The sequence below is a fragment of the Syngnathoides biaculeatus genome, chromosome 3 (genome assembly GCF_019802595.1).
Source record: "Syngnathoides biaculeatus isolate LvHL_M chromosome 3, ASM1980259v1, whole genome shotgun sequence".
In the NCBI taxonomy this organism is placed as follows: Eukaryota; Metazoa; Chordata; class Actinopteri; order Syngnathiformes; family Syngnathidae; genus Syngnathoides; species Syngnathoides biaculeatus.
The window spans coordinates 9,405,723-9,431,471 of NC_084642.1; the positions used below are offsets into that span (position 1 = coordinate 9,405,723).

General features: G+C 42.8%; 1 protein-coding gene across 2 annotated transcripts in view; it reads right to left on the reverse strand.

Annotated features, from left to right (window-relative positions):
* Positions 1-2,626: 2,626 nt before the first annotated feature.
* Positions 2,627-25,749, reverse strand: part of LOC133497904 (fibulin-7-like) — a 49,833-nt gene continuing 26,710 nt past the window's right edge. Inside the window, exons 1-8 of one of the 2 annotated variants that reach the window (XM_061814164.1) lie at positions 14,398-14,466; positions 10,510-10,669; positions 10,236-10,406; positions 9,782-9,907; positions 6,424-6,606; positions 6,206-6,343; positions 4,050-4,185; positions 2,627-3,749 (exon numbers count right to left, since the gene is read on the reverse strand). In XM_061814164.1, coding sequence (XP_061670148.1) covers positions 3,386-3,749; positions 4,050-4,185; positions 6,206-6,343; positions 6,424-6,606; positions 9,782-9,907; positions 10,236-10,406; positions 10,510-10,669; positions 14,398-14,466 — 1,347 coding nt within the window. In that variant the 3' untranslated portion in view covers positions 2,627-3,385. Of the gene's footprint in view, positions 3,750-4,049; positions 4,186-6,205; positions 6,344-6,423; positions 6,607-9,781; positions 9,908-10,235; positions 10,407-10,509; positions 10,670-14,397; positions 14,467-25,749 lie in introns of those variants that run through there. The other variant, XM_061814163.1, reaches the window with a different exon arrangement.

Sequence of the window (25,749 nt, forward strand, 5' to 3'; positions counted from 1 at the left end):
CTTTTAACAGCTCAAAGTTTAAATATAATGACGATATAACCATAAGTACATAAAAAGGTGAGTTGTGTTATATTAACATTACAACTATACAATGAAAGTATCAATTTCACGGCTGGTGTAAAATGTAATTATTGTGGTTGATTATTACAATGATTGTTTATGTACTTTATAGTTTAGTTTATATTTGTATATTGTAATTAAGTTCTTGAATTTAGGTTCAAGTAACTAAAATAGAGTTTTGTCAATTAGGAGATGGAAAATAATTTGGCAACAAGGGTGTAGTCAATTACTATGTATGAACAAAAGGGGGCGGTGTCGCTCTGTGTTTTGAAACGAACAGAAATGTTCACTTTGCATCAAAAGACGGAATAACAAATAATGTACTGTTGAATTTTGTCTTTGGCAAAATATATGTAGATATCTGTAAGCTACATGTGCGGCGCAACACATTCAAATATGTAAGAACCATGAAAATAAAATTAATATATCTAATGCCAAAGCAATTCATCTCATGCGGGTAAGTCAAAAGTGACCATTCATCATTGTTATGTAAAGGTATTATGTTGGATAGCACCCCTCCACCCCCACCCATCATATTAGTTTGTACAGGGCTATTTAATATTATGATAATATTATTGTTGAATAAATATGACTCGTCCATTTTGAAAGTGTGATGGTACTCACTGCAATTAGATCCAAAATTATTTGGACAGTGAGATTAATGATTTGGCGTCTATGCAGTGATTCACGGTATGTCTAGTTTCAGAGGCACAAATATTTTTCTCCATCATACATAATTGCACTTATAAATACAGTCTGGAGCACATCGACATAACCAAATTCAGAGAATTCTCCCCTGAGATCCTTTTCTGGGATTTCACCACTGCCATATTTGCTTGCTCGTTTGTGGTTATAAATAAAAGCATACTTTTCACAGACAACTAATATTTTTCAGGTTAAGTAAAGCAAAGCAAAGGAAATTTATTTATATAGCACATTTCATACACAAGGTAACTCAATGTTCTTCATATGATTAAAGGGATTTGAATACAAGGAAATAATGCATTTATAACAGGGGGGAAACAATAAAAATGACAACAAAATATATATATATAACAAATAAATAAATAAATCTATTTAAAACATTCATATATTAAATAAATATTAAAAACAAGACAGGAATCGAAACAACAGGGCTGAGCACCTAGTACAGAGCGTGTCTTATCTTGTCACGAAGCAGAAATTTTGCATTAATTAGGAACGGCCTTAAAAGTAATGTGTTTGTGAACCCCTGAAAAATGGACACCACGGCAGTCATTTAAAATAGAGGGAATGGGGAAGGAGATTGAGGGCACTTTTTTTTTGGCAATGTAAATAAAGACCGCTCTTCAATCCAGTCAGCAGTGATGGGCCGACATGACGGTCCACGACTCTTTGATTGGGCTTTCTCTTTCCAGCTATCACTTTCCGTATGCCCTCCCCGGGCATCATTTTTGATGAGGATCGCACGGTCTCCGTGCTCGACTGTGTTGTCGTGCCTCAGCCTCTGCATCTGCCATAACTCGCCGGAGCAGTCGTACTTCAACACAAACTGTTTGGTGGTAACAATTCCTCACTATCCACATATAGGCAGTTTTTAATTGGAATATTTCACACATTTATAAACCATTTATTACCACACGTCAAATAGACGAGTCATTGCTCACACACGTTTACTGTGCGAGTTGCACGAGCAGGTTATTTTGGAGGAATTAAAGCAATCAGGTTATTCATGCACTGTACGAACATAGTAGCTCTTTGAGCAGGATGTATTTGGCGCTCTGTTTGCAGAACAGCTCTGCTCTGTGGACTCTTTTGACACCGAAAATGTTGCAGCATAGCTCACATGTACGTCTCGTTTCCTTGAAGGCCAAATTCAGAAATGCCTTTATGACATTTTTTTTTTACATAAAGAAAGACCACGCTATTTGTTGACACATTTTAATTTTGTTAAAAAAAAATCAATATGGCACATTTTAATACATACAATAGAATTTCATGCATTTGTAATTTCACATCGGCACCAACATACTTCAGGTTCAGAAGGAGGAGCGCTTTAGTCAGATAAGACTTTTGACAATAATGTCTAGAACAGTGTTTCCCAACCTTTATTCAGCCAAGGCAGCCATTTTGCATTCCGAAAATCTCACGTCGCACAACCAAACAAAAATGTCACAGAAAGCATATAGTATCTTGAAATAATGATGATCTCGTCTATATGTACTCACAAATGGACTCAGCCTACTGTATGAACGGGGAGTGCTGGAGCCTATCCCAGCTGTCAACGGGCAGGAGGCGGGGTACACCCTGAACCGGTTGCCAGCCAATCGCAGGGCACATCGAGACAAACAGCCGCACCCACAATCACACCTAGGGGCAATTTAAAGAGTCCAATTAATGTTGCATGGTTTTGGAATGTGGGAGGAAACCGGAGTGCCCGGAGGTAAACCCTCGCAGGCACGGGGAGCTCATGCAAACTCCACACAGGCGGGTCCAGGATTGAACCCGGGACCTCAGAACTGTGAGGCCAACGCTGTACCAGCTGCGCCACCGTGCCGCCTCCCTCCACTCAATTTGGGTAAAAATATATATATACTGTAGTCCATAAATAAATGGGATCTATCAAAAAAAAAGTTATCTTTGGCCCCATCTCGTGCCTATGATTTTATAAACACAAAACCACTGTGCCTGAAGAAAGAAAACCAAAAGAGTACAGAATGGAATGTAACGAAAGCACTAAATGTTGACGTTGAATTTTTAGGTGCGTGCACGACAAATGATTGGCACCTACTAAATCGCACCTTCCGTCTGATGAATTGTTTTTCCTCGGGGTCAGTGGTATATCAAATTAGAGGCACAAGACGGGGCCAGAAACATTTTTTTTCCACATATCATGTGCTACTGCCAAGTTATAACTGTCTCAACAAGTATAGAAAATGGTGATTTTTTTTTCAGGGTGGGGGGTTCCCTCTCTTCTTTAAAAGAAAAGTGGCGATCTCTGAATGCGTACTAGTATGCCACACTGTCATGGTGCCATGGTTGGGAATCACCTGAATACAATTTTGTTATGCAAAATAATTCCTTTATTATGACAGAATTTAGAAAAAAGGTCATTTAACTTGTGAATTACATGTAATACACACTGATTAATCCATAAAGAATTAGAAATATATTTTCATTTCTGTATGAATCTTGTATCTCGTGATAAAGCCATCATGCAGCAGTGCAAGAACAGCTGTACCGCCAACTACATGAAAGGCACTTTGCTGGTTTATTTTTACTTTAATAAGCATTTACGCGACAAAGTTTGACCTTTGACTCTTTGGTCCTCCCCGTCTTGTTTGTTTTAAAACTCATATTGCGAAACAAACATGGTAACTTTGGTGATGTACCTGCCCAGCTGGACGCGTCTCTCCAGCTCGCTCATCTCCACCTCGGCCTCCAGAGTGGCGGGGCCCTGAACCGGGCTGCTCAGCGTCAGCTGACCCGTCAGGCGATCCGAACGCTGGACCGTGAAGTGACGCCGAGCCTGCCGTCCGCCCAGCAGGGAGAAGCGAAGCGTGTCACCTATCGGGCGCAACGCCGAAACCCGGAACATGACGCGGGGAGCTGACAGGTTGGACACGACTGCCAGGTAATGGTAGGAGAAAGAATTTGGAGCCTGGGAGCACAACGTGTTATCCACGGGGCAGGGGTTCCGCTCGCAGCGCCTTGAAAGAAAGGATAACAAGAGGAAGTAGAATAACAAGGCTGCGATTGTTTCCACAAAATTCCACGAGAGGTGTCAATGCAGTTATTATTTTGGTTGTAGTTTACAAATGGTCATAAGGATGTAACTCCAACCGCAATATTATATATATAACATATATAGTAACATAACTGCACTAGCAGTCGCAATCAAAAATGGGCCTTTTTTCTCTTTTTTTTTTTTATTCAGTCCTTTTATTCATTGAGAATTGAATTGAGATTTTTTTTTTTTTTTTTCCACTGAGTGCACACTTCAGTCTTACATCGGTGATGTTTTGACGTAAGAGGCATGAGGGATCTTCGGACAGTCGGCGCGAACGCACTGGAAACCTCCATACGTGTTGATGCACGTCTGCTCCTTGCTGCAGTTATTTTGTCTGCTGGCGCACTCGTCAATGTCTGCGAGGAAGCGGAAACAACATGGGTGGCGGGGGGGTCACAAAAGTTTCATTCATCATGCATCTTGCATGAAAAACTCAATTTAGAGAGGCATGCAAACAGAAGGTTGTGAGTTGGGAGAAAACATATTATGGTAACCTCTTCATGACCCACATTTTCAAAGAAACCTTCTGAGAGGAGAGGACGCTGTTGTGTATATATATAAATATATATATTAATCTTGACATCACATGTATTTCTGGGTGGGGTCAGACAGCACCACAAGTTAGCATTCCCTTCACAGTACACCGTGCTAAGTACAAGTGATGCTTCATTTCATTATCGTAGTTTGAGCTCTTTTTTCCCCCTTCCCCGTACTTGGGACATTTTAGGTCAGTCCGACATGTTTACAATGTTCTATTCTTCCCGTCACAATGAGCGATCACACGGAGGGGGAGTTATTTGGTGTCATCATTTGTAGTAATATGAATTAGGCATTGCGTTACGTTTGAATCGATGTTAATTCATAATCTGTGTTAGCTAATGAGGCATTTAAGAGGTACACCTGCAACTCTAGTAAAGGATAAGTGGTTCAGAAAAAGAATGGATGGATATTATAAGTGGCGGCACGGTGGATTAGCTGTAAAGTGCTGGCGTCACAGTTCTGAGGTCCAGGGTTTGATCCCAGCCGCGCCTGTGTGGAGTTTGCATGTTCTCCCCGTGTCTGCGTGGGTTTTCTTCCGGGCACTCCGGTTTAGTCCCTCATCCCAAAAACATGCAACGTTAATGGGACACTCTAAATTGCCCCTAGGCGTGATTGTGAGTGCGGCTGTTTGACAAGTGGGAGAGGCTCCAGCACTCCCCCAACTCTTGTGTGGATAAGCGGCTAAGAAAATGGATGGATATTATTAGTGATCTCCCTCCAATTTTGTGGCGCCCCTTGTCGGTGAGGGCACCTTTAACATTGCGTGTACTGTATTGCCGAATGGGTGAGCCGGCTCGATGGTGGGATGTCAGACATATTTAGCATGATTATTGAGAGACTTGCTAATTAAAGGACCGTTCTGTTGCTCGGCATGATTAATGGCATAATAGAGTGATTAAGGGCACATGCTCTTTTATTTTACAAAGGAAATTCACCGACAAGGGAAATTCAGCACAAGGGATATTTAGTGTTTAGGAGGGGAGCCATTATGTTTTGGTAAATTATTCATGGACAACTGAACAAAACATTTTCTACAAAGCTGTGAGTAAATGCTTGGAGAAGTGGCCAGCAGGCGGTCTTACGATCTTCTGTGTAGAGCCATTTATGACATCCACTTGATTTTCTTCACCCACAGGTTCTACTGGAGTCATCTTAATTTTTTTTGATTTTTCCTTTTCTTAATCGGAAAACAACAAACCTGTTGGGGGATATCTGGCAGCATAACTGCAAACATACTGTAATTCATTGTTTCCTTTAAGGTCATTAGTAATCAATTACTTTCTGCAACCCAGAAGTACCCTGATTACCTATCGTTAAAGTAAAACTAATATAAACCTCCTGTTAAGAAGCATTATAAAATGGTCTACACAGCTGCAAAGGGAAGACCTGTCCCAAAATATAAATAATAGATTCATTCATCCATCCATCCATTTTCTTTACCACTTATCCTCACAAGGGTTGCAGGGGGTGCCGGAGCCTATCCCAGCCGTCACCGAGCAGGAAGCAGAGTACACCCTGAACTGGTCGTGGAGATAAACAGCCGCACCCACAATCACACCTATGGGCAATTTAGAGTGTCCAATTCATGTTGCACGTTTTTGGGAGGTGTGAGGAAACCGGAGCGCATGCAAACTCCACACAGGCTCATCTGTGATCAAACCCGGGACCTTAGAACTGTTAGGCCAACGCTTTCCATCTGATCCACCGTGCCTAATAGATTCATAATTGAGTATATTCAGCCCTTGGAGATGTAAAGCGTACATTGGCAAATACCTTTGCCCACACGGTGTGTTTATAAATCTGATAAAAAGTCAACGCTTTCCAATAAACACGCACCTTTACAGCTGCGTCCATCGCGGGTCACATTATATCCAGCAGGACAGGAGCAGCGGTAACCTCCGGCGGTGTTAACGCATGTGTGCAGGCAGAGCTTCCCAGCCTGACCGTTATGAAACAACTCGCATTCATCTATGTCTGCGACGAAAAAAGAAATACACTCAATGTAAAAACATATTGCTCGAGCGTTTGCTTTTGACACGACTTATTAGTGATACCGGTGCAAGTGGTGCTGTCTCTGCCAGAGATGGTATATCCTGGCTCGCAAGTGCAGTGGGTGGTCCCCTGCACGGTGCTGCAACGTGATGGACGCACAAAGGACCCGGCCGTGTCAGCTGCCAGGGTAGCGGCGGCAGATCCCGGGGATGTGGCGGCCGACGTGTTTGTCATGGTGGCAAAGACTGAGGAAGGAAGTCAGTAAAGGTCACTGGAAGTTGGAGTTAGATTTGGCCTCACTGAATCAGCTCAAGGACTCTTAAGTCATTGGGGACGCGAGCGAAATCCAATGAGAAATGATCAAAGGGATGAATAAAAATGGTCGCTTTTGACCGATACCGTCAGACGTGATAACGTGATTCTGCAGTGCAGTAGAGTAGACACTATACTGGATCATCCTAATTAACCTATCCATCCATCCATTTTCTTTGCCACTTATCCTCACGAGGGTCGTGGGAAATTTCCAGCCAATCGCAGAGCACGGCGAGATGAACAACTGCACTCACAATCACACCTACGGGCAATTTAGAGTGTACAATTAATGTTGCATGTTTTTGGGGATACGGGAGGAAACCGGAGTGCCCGGAGGAAACCCACGCAGGCACGGAGAGAACATGCAAACTCCACACAGGAAGGTCCGAGATTGAAACCGGGACCTCGGAACTGTGAGGCCAACGCTTTCCCAGATGATCCACCGTGCCGCCGCACAGGGTTTAATTAACCTAAAATGCATATTTTTTGAATGTGTGAAGATGCTGGAATCGTTCAAAAAAGCCCACACAGGAACGCTGGATTCTGGATTTGAACCCACATCCCAGAACTCTGAGGCAAATGCGCTAACCACTCAACTGCTATGCTCCCTCATTGAGTTAACCATTGAGAAAAAGTTAAATGAATCAGAATCAAAATCACACGACTGTTCATTCATAAATAAGCGTTAATGGATGAAATAAGAGCTGTTAGAAAATGGCAGTTGCTTATTTGCATTCAAACTTCAAGATCAGTATCAAACGCGAGTGACGTCACGCACGCCGTGTACGTGAAATTACAATTTCACCATCCCCAGCGTTCTCAGACTGGTTCGTGGAGACTTCCTTCATGTTCCTCGCTTTCATCGACAAACAAATTCACACATGTAGACTGTGCAACAAGAGATACAAAAAAAAAAACAAAAAACTCAGAACCTTCTGAAGGCTAAGTGCCAATGTGAAGGGTGGTGTGCTTGCATATTTTAATTTGAAAAAAAAAAACAATCTTGAATATACAGAAAAGCAGGAAACAAACTCTTTTCACCATGCTAGCCACAGGGAGCAGATAAAGCTCTTGCAGGAAGCCCAGAATTCACACTACCCACTGACTGATTACACCTCATAATTGAGGGAGAAATGTGAAAAAAAAAGAATAAACTGGGCTTCAGATATAAGGGCTCTTGGTATTCCGCAGCTGTGCATCGGGGAGAAGACGACCGCTCACCCAGAAACTGTCCAGGACTTTAGGCTTAAATTCAATAAATCCGACTTTGTGGGTTGCAGCATTGACTTGTATTGGCCAACCAAACCACTGAGCAGAGTAATCTCCTTTTGTGAACCAGGGAATGCCTTGTTTAAAAAAAAAAAAAAAGAAAAAAGTGTTGGTTCTGGATTTACATAAATCTGTAGTCGACTGTGACCAGACACTTCATTAGGTACAGCTGCACGTTCTAATGATATCCAGAACAAGAGCTGTATCAAAAATATTACATATGCAGTGGATAGAAAATGTCTACGCAGCCCTATTCAAATGACGGGGTCTTGTGATATTAAAACAAAACCAAAGGTTTGATTTAAAACTGTTTCCACAGTGGCCTATAACCTTTCCAGCTCAAATATAAACAACAACAAAAAAATGTTTCCAACTAAGATAATGTGGTTGCACAAGTGCGCACACCCTCTTATTTTGGTTGATCACATTCAAACTTAGGTTAATGGTGTTGTTTTGATGACAAGGAGTGTTGTGTTTTACCCAAACCCAAACTCTGGGAATTATGGCCATAAAGTTAGACCCTGGTTTCATCAGACCATAACATAGAGAGGGAGAGAGCTTTTGTTATGGTCCAGTGAAACCGGGCTTCCAAAAGCCATGTTTAGCGTGAACAACACTGCTCATCACCCAAAAAACACCACACCTGCAGTGAAGCGCGATGTTGGCAGCACCATTCTTTGGAGCTGTTTCAAGGTAGACGGAATTATGAACTGTGTTCCAAGTACCAGTCAGTGTTACCACAGAACCTGCAGCTCCAAAAAAAAAAAAAAAGTAAAAGCCTGCGAGAACCTCTGAACTTTAATTGGAGTTGACAAAAGACATTTTAAATGATGCCAGGTGAATGCTGTCATTGAATCTCTCATTTAAATTAAATGTGCTACACCAAAGGTGCTCAATGCGTCGATTGCGAATCGCGAGGCAGTCTTAGTCGATCACAGGAGAGCGTGCCAAAAAAAAAAGACGTCAGCCAATGTTCCCTCTAAACTGTGTGGGTGCACAGTTGTGCACCGCTGATGCAGTCTCTTTGCAGATATTCTGCGTTGCGCGCAAAAAAAAAAAAATAATAATCCAATGCAAATTGAAAGTATAACATCCAGCTATTCAGTTTGGGGCATTTTGCAATGTGATTCAATGAGTGAGGGATGACTGGTTGTTACATCCAATGGCACAATTCACATACGTACTGTAAAAAATGAAAATATAAAGCCACTGGTGTCTTTTAAGCAGCACATGGAAATTTCTCTCACAACGTCCGCTGCACCGCCAAACACCTTACCCTAGTTTACCTTCCATCACCACCCCCCCCTCCGCTCCTAAAGATGTACACTCAGAATTACAAATGTTACAGTACTTACGCAGCCCATCAATGTGTTTTATAGTGACAGCGTCCACCACCGCTGCTTTAGTTAGCAACACAGTCTGGGCAACGTAGAGCAAAGACGAGCTAGACATGCTGCTTCTGTTTACTTTTGATATTAATGGAGAAAGTTAAAAAAAGAAATGGTGTTGTTTTAAGATGCAATGACTCTCGGAGTATGTGAATATTCGAAGAAAACGTGGTTAAACTGGATGAGATTTTCTCTTTTCCGAGTGGGAAAGGTCTGGTCTGAAGCCAAACAAAGTAGAAAGTGCTGGATGAGATGGTGTGTCATTTTTAAAATTCCGCCTTGGCACAGCCTGATCCAGGATGAAAGCACAGACAATAAAGTGCCCCCCCGCGTTGTCGGTGGCTCGCGAGAGGCTGGCTGCTTAAAAAGTAGATCTTGGGGTGAAAAAGTCTGGCCACCCCTGCTGTGCTACAGTGAAGGAGTGACTTTGTAGTTATTGTGTTATACATACATGTTGGCACTGGACTTTGGCAGGTTTCTCCGGCCCAGCCTTTGGGACAGATGCAAGAAAACTCGTTAACTTCATCCAGACACGTTCCGCCATTCAGGCATGGGATGGACGCACATTCGTTGACTTCTGAGTGAAGACAGACCAAGATGGAAGTGGTTTGCGTGAAAAAAAGTTTTGATTCCACGAAAGAATGACTCTTGTACTCACAGCTAGAGAGACTAGAGAATGAATTGCTGAACAAATCTCGTCAAGTAATGAGTGTGTGCATTAAAATAACGTTTTAAAAATGATATCTATCTTAAAATGACTAGAGTTGAGCTTTACCCAAATAATGTGTATTTTGACTTATACTTAAGTCAAGTAAGCTCTTTGAAAAATGTCAGGAACATCTAAAAGCAAGTTTGACCCTGGATCACCAACTTAATAGAGTTTAGGGAATGTCAGTCACGTTCACCTCTGCATGTCGGCTGCTTGCCGCTCCAGTTCAGGTTCTCCTGACAAATTCTGCTTTCTGGTCCCACAAGTTCATAGCCAGGGTCACACAAAAAGTGAACCTCGTGGCCCACGCTCTGCGATTTTCCCAGTTTCCTCCCATTGCTCGGGACATCCGGTTTTGGGCAAGTACCTTGAGGATATAATCAATCCAAACATGACAATTATAGATAACATTACACAAATACTGGTATTATTTTTTTTAAAAAGCGAGTGTTACCCAGTGTAAACCTTACTATTGATGGTTCTGGAAGTGGGCCTCCCTGTGTTACTTTGCAGTAGGTTTATTTTTTTCTTCAGGTTGCGTAGGCTTTGTAAGTAGGAGGCTTCATGAGCTGAGAGAAGTTTCTGGATCTGCTTCAAGGATCCTTGTATTTCCATTCTGCTTGAACAGTCCTGGGATCCCAAAGTGAGACCACAGCAAATTTAGTCCGTTACAGTATTACTCCCGGAACAAAAACTCCCTGAACTGCAATTCTACTTGAAACATCTGATGTATTTCAAGTTTAAACTTTAGCTCGCTTTTAAAATGTCTTCCATATTCAAGGAATGCAAGGACAAATATTACAGCACGTTACGTAAATATCACTTAAGAGGCAAGTACGTCCGGCCAAAAGTGCAGAGTCAATGTTGGGACTGAACCCTTCAAATCAGCTCTGATGCGAATGCAATCCTGTTGAAAGTCAGCATAGTACACAGACTTGTGCTGTTTGATATAGACGTGAACGTACTTGGATGAAAGTGTGTTTGCCCAACCTAAGTATTTTTGCGTGATGGAACGTCTCTCCTCACAAGCACGTACTGTAAGTCGGAGACTGAATGTTCCCACTTTACTTCTCAGATGTGGCGTGGTCGTGGGGGTGTTGTTGGCAAGAAAAAAATCTTACGTAACTGTCTCCTATCAGGGAAACTGAGAGGGCTGAAGAAATTACCTTATGGAGAATTACATTATCTTTGCTATAGGCGAGGTCACTCACCATTTATCACAAGCAATCTGATTTATCAAACCTACTAAAATGCGCTGGCTGATTTTGTTTTTGGAAATAGTTGATCTGAAATCAGGTGATAACAAGCATGCAACACATGAACCGAAGAGCGCAGGCAAAATGGGAGGGAGAACTTTTAAGTGCGTGGAAAAAAAAATGTTGAAATCCCAGCAAAATGTATTGCCGCATATTGTCGAAACAGCTATGGAATTTTTGGAGCTTCTGAATGATCCGCGTGTGGACTTGGTGGCAGGCACAAGAAGGCGTCACGCCAGATAAGACAAACCTCCTCTCAAATCTGCCGTGCAACTGGCTCATTTCTGTACACTGTAAACACAGAATGGCCGCAAACATCCATGACAACACAGACTCAGGTGAGTGAAATGTAAAAAAAAAAATGTGGCTTTTATGCGGTTCAATTGATTTATTGCTTTATTTCTGTCACTGTGATCAGTCACATTTGAAAAATTTACAGGTGTGGTCAGTCATGCCCGCAGATATAAAGTTGCGGTTTTGAGTTCTGTTTGTAGTTATGAGTGTTCCCCCTTTAAGAGCGGAGGGGGGCGGTGTCAGGTAAACTCGGAAATAGAAGTTGGCTGAGCAGCAGCTCGTTGATATAGACTTGTGTGCTTCTGTGCTAAAATAAATAAATAAATAAATAAATGAATAAATAAATAAATAAATAAATAAATAAATAAAGGGAGGGCAGGCTGGGGCAGCATGGCGGCTCAGCTGGTAAAGCGTTGGCCTCACAGTTCTGAGGACCCGGGTTCGATCCTGGCCCCACCTGTGTGGAGTTTGCATGTTCTCGCCGTGCCTGTGAGGGTTTAGTCCGGGGAGTCCAGTTTCCTCCCACATCCCAAAAACGTGCAACATAAATTGGACACTCTAAATTGCCCCTAGGTCTGATTGTGAGTGCGGCTGTTCCCCGCAACCAGCGGCAAAGAAAATGGATGGATGGACGTCACGGTGTGGTTCACTGGATCGGTTTTCATGTGCGCTGAGAGTTTTGGACAATTGCACAATTGCGCAGTGGCGCAGCTTAGAGGGAACATTGGTCAAGACTACACAAAATAAGCGACATCTTTCAATATATATGTATTTCAACTCGTAACAAATTTTACACGCGTGATTTTTCATGCTCGACTGTGCAAATTCGCGGACGTCAAATCACAGTGACTGCTGTAATAATATAAAGTAATATGTTTGTTTTGCAGTTCTACCGCTTCAAACTTCAACTTGCACTTAAGGTCCTTTGCCCTGGCCCAAAAAATGTCGGAGTCCCCACCGAAAGTGCAACACCATGTTTTAAATATGCAATACGATCCGTGGGGATGTTTCGTGTGCAAAACCATCACTATGGAGATGACAAACTGGGCTCCGGTCTTGCTCGTGTACAATTCACCCTCCCTAAAAAGTCACCTCACCGATAGGAAAGGCTCAGTCATCTCAGGAGAAATCGCTCCTTGTTTTGAAGCGCTACTTGAAGCCACCACAAAAGGAGGAAAAAAAAGGTGATGTAGTCTGCTGTCAAAAAAAAAATCACCTCTATACACTAGTTTTTTATATGCACTGGTTGCCGGGTGGGTGAGCAATAAATAGGCATTCTAAATTGCATATAAAATGTTTAATGTCACAAAAAACGTGTTTTTGAAAACACCTTTTTAACAGATGATGCTAACGTGGTTTTCTTATTATCTTAGTTCTTATTTTTCCGGATGGCAGGCCAATTGACTAGCACGCAATGAAGTGTTGGAAATGTACAAAGATTTCCTTTCATCTTCCCATGTAATGAATTTATAATTGGAATATGAGTTTTATTACCCTTTCTTAACGCCCCGTTACTTTTTCCACCTGTCGCCGACAGTCCGTTCGAGTCAGCAATTTAACATTTTCGCACCTGCTCTTTGGGATTTAAATCATGCTCCGGTTTTGTGTGTGTGTTTAAACTGCATTATGCTGCATGTTTTTTTTTTTTAAATATATAATTCAGTGACGACACGGTGGATAAGCTAGTAAAGCGTTGGCGTCACAGTTCTGAGGTTCCGGGTTAGATCCCGGACCCACCTGTGTGTAGTTTGCATGTTCTCCCCGTGCCTGGGTGGGTTTCCTCCGGGCACTCCGGTTTCCTCCCACATCCCAGAAAACACGCAACATTAATTGGACGCTCTAAATTGCCCCTAGGTGTATTGTGGGTGTGGCTGTTTGTCTCGATGTGCCCTGTGATTGGCCGGCAACTAGTTCAGGGTGTACCTTGCCTCCTGCCCGTTGACAGCTGGAATAGGCTCCAGCACTCCCCGTGACCCTCGTGAGGATAGGCGGTGAAGAAACTGGATGAATGATGGATATCTAATTCATAGTGTACCCCATGTCTTGCCCAGAGTGAGCTGCGATACGCTGCAGCGGGGCCGCAAACCCTAGTGAGGATGAGGTCTACGGAAAATGGATGGATGGACAATGGCTACTTTTATTGTACTTCTTAAAACTGTCCAAAAATGTTTTCTCCACAGCGCAATTTCCCCCCTAGCACCCCGTGAATGTTTTCAGGTAACCAAAAACGTGTGTTTCCAGCAACAGTTACGTAAGAAGAGTCAATATTTGTTGAAAAGACATTTCTGTTGTGGACATGAGCGCGGTTTGGAGAGGGTTCAGTCGTTCAGGGCTTGGCTGGTGTTTATAGTGTACGTGTCAAAGGCCTCTTTCTACCACATTTTCACATGTATGGTTGACGTTAGCACAGCGCGTAGGAGGCATGCAAGTATGCAGTGCAAAATTGTTGGACAGGTCCCCTGGCCCCTCATTTTTGTCTCCTCTCTCTAAGCACTGTATGAAACATACGCAAGCAAACTTTACTCTTATACTGTATAACCTTACGGCCCCAAAATGTGTATAGGAATTTTAAAAAAGGTGCAAACTGAAGCAAAGATAAACATTTCTCCAAGATTCAGTTTCAATAAGAGGTTTGACACTGATATATTCAATGTATTCGTAGAGTAAGAGGTGATTTTTCTAGCACGGTTAGACTCACTTCAAATTTGTGATGCCTTCCCAGTCCAACTCTTTGAACACAATTTACAATCTAAACTTAATCCCCGTGAGTCCTTTATACTTTCTTCCATTTGCTCACAGTGCACTTACCTGTCCAGCCGCAGGATGCAGCGAATAGAGCCCAAGCAGCGTGATGACAGCTGTGACCGATCCAACCATGTTTGCGCTGTAATCTCGGTCCAATGCGGAGCCGGTGATCAGATCTGGGATGCCTGAGGCAATGTGAACTTGGACTGGGCAGCCCGCCGGAGCGTGCAGGGACTTCAGGTGAGCGAGCGACCGCGCTCGGCCAGTGGGGAAGTTACTGTGGAATGTTGGCTTGGAGAGCCGAGAGCCAATCAGAGGACGAAGATACGTTGCCTTCCACTTCACAAACAAATCTGCCGTCTACGTGCTCAGTCTGGGTTTATTTACATTTTGTTGTATGAATAGGTGCGCTGGTTCTGGATGTTATATACTGTACATGTATTCTTTAACCACACATTGCGGCATGCAAATATGGAGCAACTAACACTCCTGAAATTATTTAAAGCAATGGCGATGGGTTGTTCACACCAAGTAAACAGTCAACCGTCTGTTACGTACACGTGAAGAGCTAATTTACTGTATGACTTTTTACATTTTTTTCACAAATCAATACTATTTAGTTACTCTCATGAACGCTTGGAAAATGTAAAACTCAGAATCTTCCTTCACTCCATGCGGTATTAAGTCACCACGTGATTGAAAGTCTGGATGTTTTTTGGATAATAAGTGAAAAAGTGGGCACTCCGGTTTCCCCCCACATTCCAAAAACATGCAACATGAATTGGACACTCTAAATTGCCCCGAGGTGTGATTGTGAGTGCGGCTGTATGTCTCTATGTGCCTTGCGATTGGCTGGCAACCTGTTCAGGGTGTACCCCGCCTCCTGCCCGTTGACAGCTGGGATAGGCTCCAGTGCTCCCCGTGACCCTCGTTAGGATAAGCGGCAGAGAAAATGGATGGATGGTAAAGTTAAAAGTTAGGTTGGGTACAACTGAATAAGCATGTTTTGTTAAAAATTAATCACTGCCGACGGAAGCCGTCAGATGCAAAGTTAAATTGCGTACAGGTTAGGGTCATTGTTTGTTTTTTTTTTTTTTTTTGCTGGATCAAAGAGCTTTGAAAAAGAGTTTGGGGAAAAATTGAGCCACAGTCATTTTTTTTTTTTTTAAAAAGGATTAAAGGTCGGGCAATTGGTGCGCACACAAACTTTCATGTGGACGGTGGCGATGTTTCTTACTATTTGAATCAACAACCGCACAATAAATTAGCATTATTTTATCTTATTAATTTACCAGTTGAACGTGACCTGTGGGTGGTGTTCTGTCGATGTTGATACACAAAGATACATGTGCTGTATCGGTGCATTATCTGAGCCGCTTATCCTCAGAAGGGTCGCTGATCCCAGCTATCTTTGTGCAGGAGGAACTGGTTGCTAGCCAATCACAGGGCACTGTATAGACCAATAGAAATTATAATATCAACTTGAACAATGACGTGTTTAGTCAAGCAAAATGGCGTTTTTTCCCCCTGAAAAGTAACAATTTGGAAGATCCTACTCATCAATGACAATATGCATTTACAAATATATTCAAGTTGAATTATGATGTGATTATCAGTAACATCTTCATTTAACAATATTTTTAATGATGAGATTGTTTGAAGTGCTGCATCAAACTGAGAGCTGTTTGTCTTTCATAAACTAGCCCAGGTATTAGAATGTCTCTTAGAATAATGTAGTCATCCAACACCACTGTACTAAACACAACCCTTAATATCCAGGCTCCCCTGGGGAATGCTGTATATGTATTTATGCATGTTTACCCACAATCTTATTTCCATAGCAACCAGAGGTAGTGGTCACATCATCACAGTTGTCTTAACGCTCCCTTTTATTCCCCCAAATGCACAGTGGGAGAAAACATGAAATCAAGGGTGTGTCATGCTCCTGGATTCCAGCCCGGGCTGGGCGTGGCCAGCTAATAAGAAGGCGCACACCTGCGCCTCATGACCACTGATTAGACCCAGTACATATAGGACCCGGGGGACGACAAATACTCCGCTAGATCGTTCTTCTTAATGCCTCGTTCCCGCACTCCTGCTTTCTCGACTTCTGACCTCCGTGCACCGACCCACGCCTGTCCACTGACCACCCTCGTAAGCCCATTCGTACTGGTACTACGGATTGTTTGAACTGTCTACCTGATCTCAGACCTCGGACCGAATAAAGGTTTCCTCTGTACTGTCTGCTGTCTCTGGAGTCGTGCATTTGGGTCCACCCTTGAGCCCCGTTACGTGACAGGGTGTCACACTGATGTTTGTCGCGGGTCACATTGTAGTTACAGTTTCCCTCAAAGGGCTGTTCTGACTGCGAAACCATAAACATCTTTAATTGCCTCATCACATTTACACATAATACACATTCATAAACTAGTTTTTGAATGAGAAATCAAGGGTAGTGAGTTTTTCAACTACTGTTGACATTTGGTAACAAATATCTCAATGTTGTCATTTGTAACCTGACAAATTGAAATTTTGGTCCAGATATCCAAGAATCGTGGAAGTTGACACATAATTTGCCATCGCGGGCCATACAAAATCATGTCGCTGGCCGGATCTGGTCCCCGGGCCTTGAGTTTGACACCTGTGCTATTCGCACCTTCTAAGTGACATATTAGCACAAAGATCGGAACATTGAATGTATGACTAGTCGAACTTCTGTCTGTATACTGTCAAATTTGTATGCAGAACATGCCATTTATGATATTTGATATACCGTAATTTCTGGCCTACAGAGCGCACGGGATTATAAAACTCACCCAGTACATTTGTGAAGTAAATACCATGTGGTACATACTTAAGCCGCACCTGTCTAAAAGGCGCAAGTGACCACATTGAAAAACGAGATATTTAAAAAGAAATACGGTACACAGAAAGCGTTTTCAACGTTTTAATACCTTAGCTTATCTTAAAATAGCAACAACACGGTAGCACGAACAGGGCCGGTTAAAAAAAAACAAAAAAACATACCTAAATCACTGCGACGCGGCAGTAACACAGCAGAAACACGCCAGTGCAGCACCAATGCTAGCGCGGTGCTAACGCGGCGTTAACAGGTCTGGCTAAAAAAAACATACCAGTAAAAATCACTGAGACGTGGCAGTAACACAGCAGCAACACGCTAGCACAGTGCTAACAGGGGCGGTTAAAAAAAAAACATACTGGTAAAAGTCACTTCCTCGGCACATATATTCCACCGGTCTCACTCTTACCTTTTCCGCTCCAGTGCCCCCTTGCGGTTGTTAGAAAAAAATGCACAAATTAGTCACATCACCGCATAAACCACGGGGTTGAAAGCGTGTGGAAAAAAGTCGAGGCTTATAGGCCGGAAATTATATTATTAATTTATTTAAAAAAAAAACAGGTTCGAGTGCAACACCAGCGTCAAGTCTTTCAACTCCTAATTATATCATGATCAATACATTTATCAGCCGTTCCTTTGCACCGCATTTCACAGGCTTCACATCCAATTTCACGTCCGAACGCAAGTTTGCCATTGAACTTTTGTATAATGTTGTGCGCGGCCCACACTTGTGAAATTCCCGCTGTGATGAAGAACGCTCTTGAAGTTGCCACGTTTCTTTTGGTTGGGTTCCACCTGGGGGGGGAAATAAGATCTCAGAGGGAGGTTGTGTCTTGTGACTCAACAAAAGGTCAAACGTGACAAGGGAACAGAATTAACAGATGAGTGTGTCACCACGGCATCACTCTTACGTTACAGTGACGAAATATCATGAAAGAGCCCACATTTTGCGCATCGTGACTCATGCTTTGCACACTGGGATCTTTAATAACATAATCGCCTCAGCAATATCTTTTTACCTTTTCATAATCAGATCTGAATCTGCTAGATAAAAGCCCCCCCCCCAACTCAACGACGCCGCCGATCCCAATCAAGGGCAGCTTTTCAAAATAAAAAGGAAAAAAAGTTCATTACACAGAAGTGTGGGGGTCATGCAAATAGGGAAAATAAGAATCAAATATTATGAGTGTGTAAAGAAATGTATTCATGAGGTAAGAACACAGAACCACATTTTTTGACAATCTATGCACATTTTTAATGTGTTTATGAAAAGATGGCTGTTCTGACTCAAGCAGAACAAAAGAGAAATAATCAAAGGCAGTCAAATATTGAGATTATTCTTTAAAGTAGAACAAAAAGGATTTTTTTTTTCATTGTGATTATGAGGGCAGGCTGAAACAGGAAATAGAAGTGACATAGGGGCAGAAAGATTTGAAATGTAATCACTTTCCTTACCTTGTGCCGTTTTTCTTTTCTTCCCTTCTTCTTTTTTTTCCTCTTTGCAACAGAATGGAACCTTATCAGAGCGTTAACAAGTGCACAGATGCTCGAATCAGTGGGATGCTTTCTATTTTCGCCGGCGCCAGTTTTTGTCATGGCTGTGCAACAATCTTGCTTGACTTAAAATCCAAATCTGAATCAATGCAGAAGAATAAATCTCCATGTCATCTACTTCAGTAATTAATGTTTTTCCATTAAAAATGCTATCATAACATGTGATCAAAACGATCCATCTATATAATTTGGTGCCTCGGACTGACGTGAATGAATTATGATCGACTATCAAGATTGGATACCGTCAAGAGTTGTGCTGTGCTGCTAAAAGCGCACCAGAACCTACAGACGGTTCCTAAGGTAGACCAGTACAATCCAATTAGATCCATTCCGAGAGCTGTGTCAAAATCCTTGCTTTTTACAAATGCTTTGGATTGGCAGCAAAATGTTTGCGCTTGTCATCGGCATAAAAATGTGGATAGAGGAATTAATTTTGCCTCATCTCTATTTGGTCTCAAAGGGACTGTCAAATCAGTTTCACGAGTGTGAAATGATGTTACTGCAACCCTTTGCTCGGTTCGCTCGGCTCGGCTGCGGGCGAAGCGATAGTGCGGATAGTTAGAATGAAGCTCAAATCAATTAAGTGCGCATGGAGTCTTGTGAGGGTCACACAATGAAATTGTGCCATGTAATCTGGACCAACCACTTGTTAGTCTGTCCATTGTTTCTTCCTACATGCAGAATAAAAGCAGAGGGTGATTCTGCGCTACACCTATTCTTATTGTTATTATTATTCAGAGGTGGGACCAAGTTGCAAGTAAATCTCAAGTCCCAAGTCCGCCCGCGTCAAGTCACAAGTCCTACACTTTGATTTTCGACTCCTTTCAAGTCATTTTACCAGCTATCCATCCATTCATCCATTTTCTTTGCCGCTTATCCTCACGAGGGTCGCGGGGAGTGCTGGAGCCTATCCCACCTGACAATAGGCAGGAGACGGCGTACACCCTGAACTGGTTGCCAGCCAATCGCAGAGCACATAGAGACAAACTGTCACATCCCAGCGGTGCAGAGGCGGACCCAAATGCAGGACTCCCAGGTAAAGGCACAGTGTGTTTTATTCTTAACCAAAGAGGTGCACAATTACACAGTCAAACTCCACACAGGCGGGGCTGGGATCGAACCGGGGACCTCAGAACTGTGAGGCCAACGCCTTTACCATCTGATCCACCGTGGCGGCCCCCTGCTAGAACAGCCAAAATTAATTTTGGAGTTAATCAAAGCCACTTTAAATGATGGCACATCCTGCCCAATGTTCAACATAGGTGCATTGTAGTTAGGAGAGCGTGCGCACACTTGTGCGACCACATTATTTCAGTTGTTTATTTTTATACTTCCGCTCCTGAAATATATAGGTTTAGGTCACATAAGTGGTGGAAAATTCGAAATTACATTTCATTAGTTCATTACAATGAGAAGGTTTCTCATTGTAATGAGTAACTAGTCCATTGCATGTGTGCATGTGTCAAAGACCCTTGAGTATAATGAGTAACTTACTCATTACAATGACCACCAAAATATATACAATTTAACATATAATATCCATCCATCCATCCATTTTCCGAGCTGCTGGCACGTTAAATTGCCCCTAGGTGTGATTGTGAGTGCAGCTGTTTGTCTCGATGTGCCCTGCGATTGGCTGGCGACCAATTCAGGGTGTACCACGCCTCCTGCCCGTCGACAGCTGGGATAGGCTCCAGCACTCCCCGCGACCCTCGTGAGGATAAGAAAATGGATGGATGATCTGATTTTAAAAAATAATCAGAAGTTCCTCCCAAAGTACTCTTTAGTAGTTTTTTTTTTTCATTGACTTTCAAATATTTGGATGAGTACTTTTTACATTTACTCGTACTCTTTCTTGAATCCAACAATTGCCTTCTTGAGCCACCTCTGATAATCATAATGTACACACGGAGAAAACGCCATAATTCCCCGCCGCACAGATCCCAAAATCTACGCTAAGCTGCGTGTTTGTGCACCGAGCCGAATGCAGGAACCGTCGAGCTTAAAAAAGTTTCCGGGTGATATGCTGACACGAAAGTGTCTGAGTCCTTTATCCCACCTTGACACTGACGGTTGCGCGGCCTCATAACACATTTGTACGAGACATCCGCGGAATTGTTACGGACGCTAATGCGAGCTCATTGGCGCGCTCGGTCGTCTTTCACTCACACGTGTCGTCGCCGGTCCCATTAAGGTGCCGCGTGACGCTAAGTACTAATATTAATTTTATCCGGGCTTTTTCCTCATTCTAATTTGCACTCGGCATCTGAGACAAATCCCATCCGTTATCTGATTCCATCTATTGCTACGCCTCGCTATCTGCACGACTGTCCACCTTGCGCGCGATCGGAGCCCAGAGTTAATAATGGATTAGGAAAATTTGCGAAGCAATGTTTATCCTCTGGGCTTAATATGAAATTTTTGCGGCGGGGCCAACTGTCACTTAGTCATAGATTACATCCTCAAAGCCACCCAGAGAGACTGAGAGCCTTTCTTCGACTGCTCCTCAGCCTCAGAGAACTGTTCTCAACTGATAAGGCCGTAATGAGAAAAAGAGGACGCGGAAAACCATTCGGCTTTCGCAACTGGGCTATTGCAGGTAATTTCTCTTTGAAAACCCTCAGAGGATGCGTTGCCAGCCTGAAGAGGCATATTAAAGAGCCTTAGTGATAAACATAAAAAAAAAAATTCAAAATAAAAGCTTAAGGCTCTGTGTTGTGTACGTGAATGTGGTCTTTACATTCGCACAACAAGTAGACGTCATGCCGCGATTGTGAGGAGATTTTAATGCGGTCTTTTGAGTTCCGAATGACCTGAAACGCCACCATTTTTTGGGGAGGGGGGCGGAAATTAACGACGCTCGTCCCATCTGACTCCTCTGAACACCCTGTTTGTGTCTTTCGGAAGGATGATGAGGTCATACCATCACTCACAGAGACCGCCACTCAAGTTCACTATATCAGCTTTGATATGCAAATCACGTCGGCTGTTGAGAGATTTTATCTTATTAATCTCTTCCCCACTTCCCAAAGCTCCGACGCTTCATTATAAAGTGAAGTGGGCGAGTGAAAAGGCGTATCTTTTGCGCTTCGGGGTAAAAAAGAAAAAAAGAAAAAAAAGAAAAACACTTTATTAGTCAATTTGCTTATTTAATGGAAAAGTTGGGCAGTCATTGATGAGACCTCGGAGAAGCTAAACAAAGAATAAACATTTCTCATCCGCTTTAGTTAAATGCTGAAACCCCGCAGGTAATATTTGCCATCTTTTCTAATTACATTACTTAGATTATATAGTATCTTCTATCAGCTCAGGGAATTCCACTAATTATACACAAAAGGGGTGTTGGGTTGAATTTAACATCTTATTGTGGTCTCCAAAAATAATGAGAACATAATCGCTATTTTTGAACAGCCTTTAGAAAACTTGCAAGTACTTTTAATTCCACCTCCACAAGGTGTGAGAAAAGTACCATAATTCCCAGCCTAAAGAGTGCACCAGATTATAAACCTCACCCAGTACATTTGTAAAGGAAATACCATTTGGTACATACATACGCCGCAGCTGTGTAAACTCCGCAAGTGCCCACAATGAAACATGACATATTTACAAAGAAAGACGGTACACAGAGTTTAACGGTGGGGCGGCGCTAGCATTAGCGTTAGCATGGCATTAAAAAAAAAAAACAAATACATACCGGTAAAAATCACTGAGACACGGCAGTAACACGCTGGCGCAGCGCTAACAGGGCCGGACCGGTAAAAGTCACTTCCTCGGCACATACATTCCACCGGTGTCACTCGTACCTTTTCCGCTTGAGTGCCCCCTCGCAACTGTTTAAAAAAAATGCAGAAATTAGCTGCATCACCGCATAAACCGCATGGATGAAAGCGTCCCAAAAAAGTTGTGGCTTATAGGCTGGAAATTACGGTAATCGGTCTGGCGTCACAGAAAGATGTACACATCTGCCTTGAGATACGAGGCGGAAGTTAAAATACGGGTTTCGTGTCGGTGGGCATGTGTTGTGTGGGTGCGACGGACTGCGCTTGCGTTTTTGGTGAGAGTGGAGTGTGAGAGTAAAAAGAAAGTTGATTCACGGCGACCGGAAACGGTTGTGTGACACAAAGAAAATAATGCGAGTATACAGGAAGTCGATGCTCCGTGAATTTATTATTCCCGCCATTGAGCTTCGGAGTTGCGACGCGAGAAGGGAGTTAACCCCGAGGAGAGCAACCTCGGCCCCGGAGAAGACGTCTCGTCCATAGTTTGGATAGATAGGTCGCTATCATCTCTTCATCTGTCCTGCATGAAGGACTTTGTAGTTTACGTTTGAAACATCTCTTTTTTTTTTTAACACTGTGCCATCTAAATGTGTTGGACGCTATAAAATATGAAACACAACACAAGTGGCCTGAGGGATAGAAGTAAAGCAAACATGTTTATGGTCAGGTTTATGCTTCAAACTTTGTGATAATGGTCCTGTCAATTAATTTTTCCTTCCTGGGTAGCGTTGGACCCTCCTGTGTGGAGTTTGCATGTTCTCCCCGTGCCTGCCTAGGTTTTCTCCGGCCACTCCGGAGTGTTCCTCCCACATCCCAAAAACACGCAACATTAATTGCACACTCTAAATTGCCCCTAGGTGTGATTGTGAGTGCGGCTGTTTGTCTCGGTGTGCCCTGTGATTGGCTGGCAACCAGTTCAGGGTGTACCCTGCCTCCTGCCCGTTGATAGCTGGGATAGGCTCCAGCACTCCCCCGACCCTTGTGAGGATAAGCAGCTAAGAAAATGGATGGATGGGTAGCGATGGACAGTTCTTTAAATCTATCAGTGGAGCCTGCGAAGGTTTATTGGTGTGTTTTTACCTCAGCAACACAAAGACTCCCTTTCAATTTGAAGCCTGTGCCATAGAAGGGCAGCTTGCCCAAGGTGTCTCCACGCCGGGTGCCTGCACGACTCCCTAATTCGCTTCGGCCTCTGAGAGGATTATGTGGGCAAGGAAAACCGCTCATGTGCTGTTAGTAGAAGTTTTCTTTCATTCAGCATTTGGCATCAGCAAAAGAACAATATGACCTTAACTTTAGATCTAAACCGCTGCAGCAGTCTCAAAGGCCCAAGTGCTGTAGTGTGTTCAGTAATGAAACAAATATGGAAAGCGTTATTTATTAATGTTACTTCCATCAGATAGTTCCTTAGTTTCTTTGCACTTAGTGAGTTGATTATGTAGTTAGAGGTGGGCAGTGTGCTGTGACCTCTCAGATGAAGAAGTTGCCACACTTGAATCACAAGACTGTTGATGTGGCGCTACATACAGTGAAGAAAATAAGTATTTGAACACCCTGCTATATTGCAAGTTCTCCAACTTGGAAATCATGGAGGGGTCTGAAATTTTCATCATAGGTGCATGTCCTCTGTGAGACAGATAATCTAAAAAGAAAAATCCAGAAATTGCAATGTATGAATTTTTTTAATGATTTATTTGTGTGATACAGCTGCGAATTGGAAGATACTGTCAAATTCCATCGGCCCTTGTTAAAAATATTTGTAGTAGAGGTTTCTAGATTAGGATTACTTGTGTAAAATTGAATACAACAGTCACTTTGGCGTGTGGAAACTCACTCAAGGTGGATACGGTCACAAAATGCATCTTTTTGTGCCCATCATACAGTGAAGAAAATAAGTATTTGAACACCCTGCTATATTGCAAATTCTCCCACTTCGAAATCATGGAGGGATCTGAAATTATCGTTGTAGGTGCATGTCCACTGTGATTGAGATCATCTAAAAAAAAAAAAAGAAAATCCAGAAATCACAATGTATGATATTTTTTTTAATTTTTGATTTATTTGTGTGATACAGCTGCGAATAAGTATTTGAACACCTGAGAAAACCAATGTTAATATCAGGTAAAGTATCCTTTGTAATCACAGAGGTCAAACGTGTCCTATAGTTTTTCACCAGGTTTGCATACACTGCAGTACGGATTTTGGCCCGCTCCTCCACACAGATCTTCTCGAGATCAGACAAGTTTCTGGGCTGTCGCTGGGAAACACGGAGTTTCAGCTCTCTCCAAAGATTTTCTATTGGGTTTTGGTCTGGAGACTGGCTAGGCCACGCCAGAACCTTGATATGCTTCTTACGGAGCCACTGTGCTGTGTGCTTCGGGTCATTGTCATGTTGAAAGATCCAGCCACAACCCATCTTCGATGCTCTGACCAAGGGAAAGAAGTTATTCCCCAAAACCTCACAATACATGGCCGCGGTCTAAGTGGGAGAACTTGCAATATAGCAGGGTGTTCAAATACTTATTTTCTTCACTGTATAGACGTACGCCTGATAGATGCAGGAGTGATAAACTGGAACTGCTTCTGCTCCGTAGGTTTGACATATAAGCACCTGAAAGACTCATTTTGCTGAGACACCGGACAGCTCGCACGTTTTAGCAGCTTTGACTTTGGCCCAAATGACAACCAAGAGAAATAAGCACATTCAGGGGCTCTGCCTGCTGAGAAGAAGATTAAAATGACAATCGAGCCAATGAAAACAAAATTCTTTCTAATACCCTAAGGTTGCACTCTTGGATTGGCAAGCGACTCAGTATAGGTTGAGGGTAAGGACACTAACCACTCTCTGTCCAGTGAGCGGAGGCTTGATAGTTAGAATCCTAAAGATCTGGAATTTAGGGATCATAGTTAGAGACATACTGGTCAATTTCCTGAACATATGATATGATGATGATGATGATGATGATAAAAAAACTAATTGTCATTTACTCACCCCCCCATTCTCTCACCCCGTTATTTTGGGGACGGTGATGCACTGTGCTTTTGTGACTGTTGACTGAAGAAACGAGCCGTCTTATCGTCTGACGTGATAAATTATAGCAGATTTATGTTAAACTCTCGAGCAATAGTCTTGCGTTCCTTTAGTGTGTCCTCAGCACAATTGGACAAAAACAACTCCAAGACGAATAGTCCGTCTTGGTGTGACCACAATTTACGAGGGTG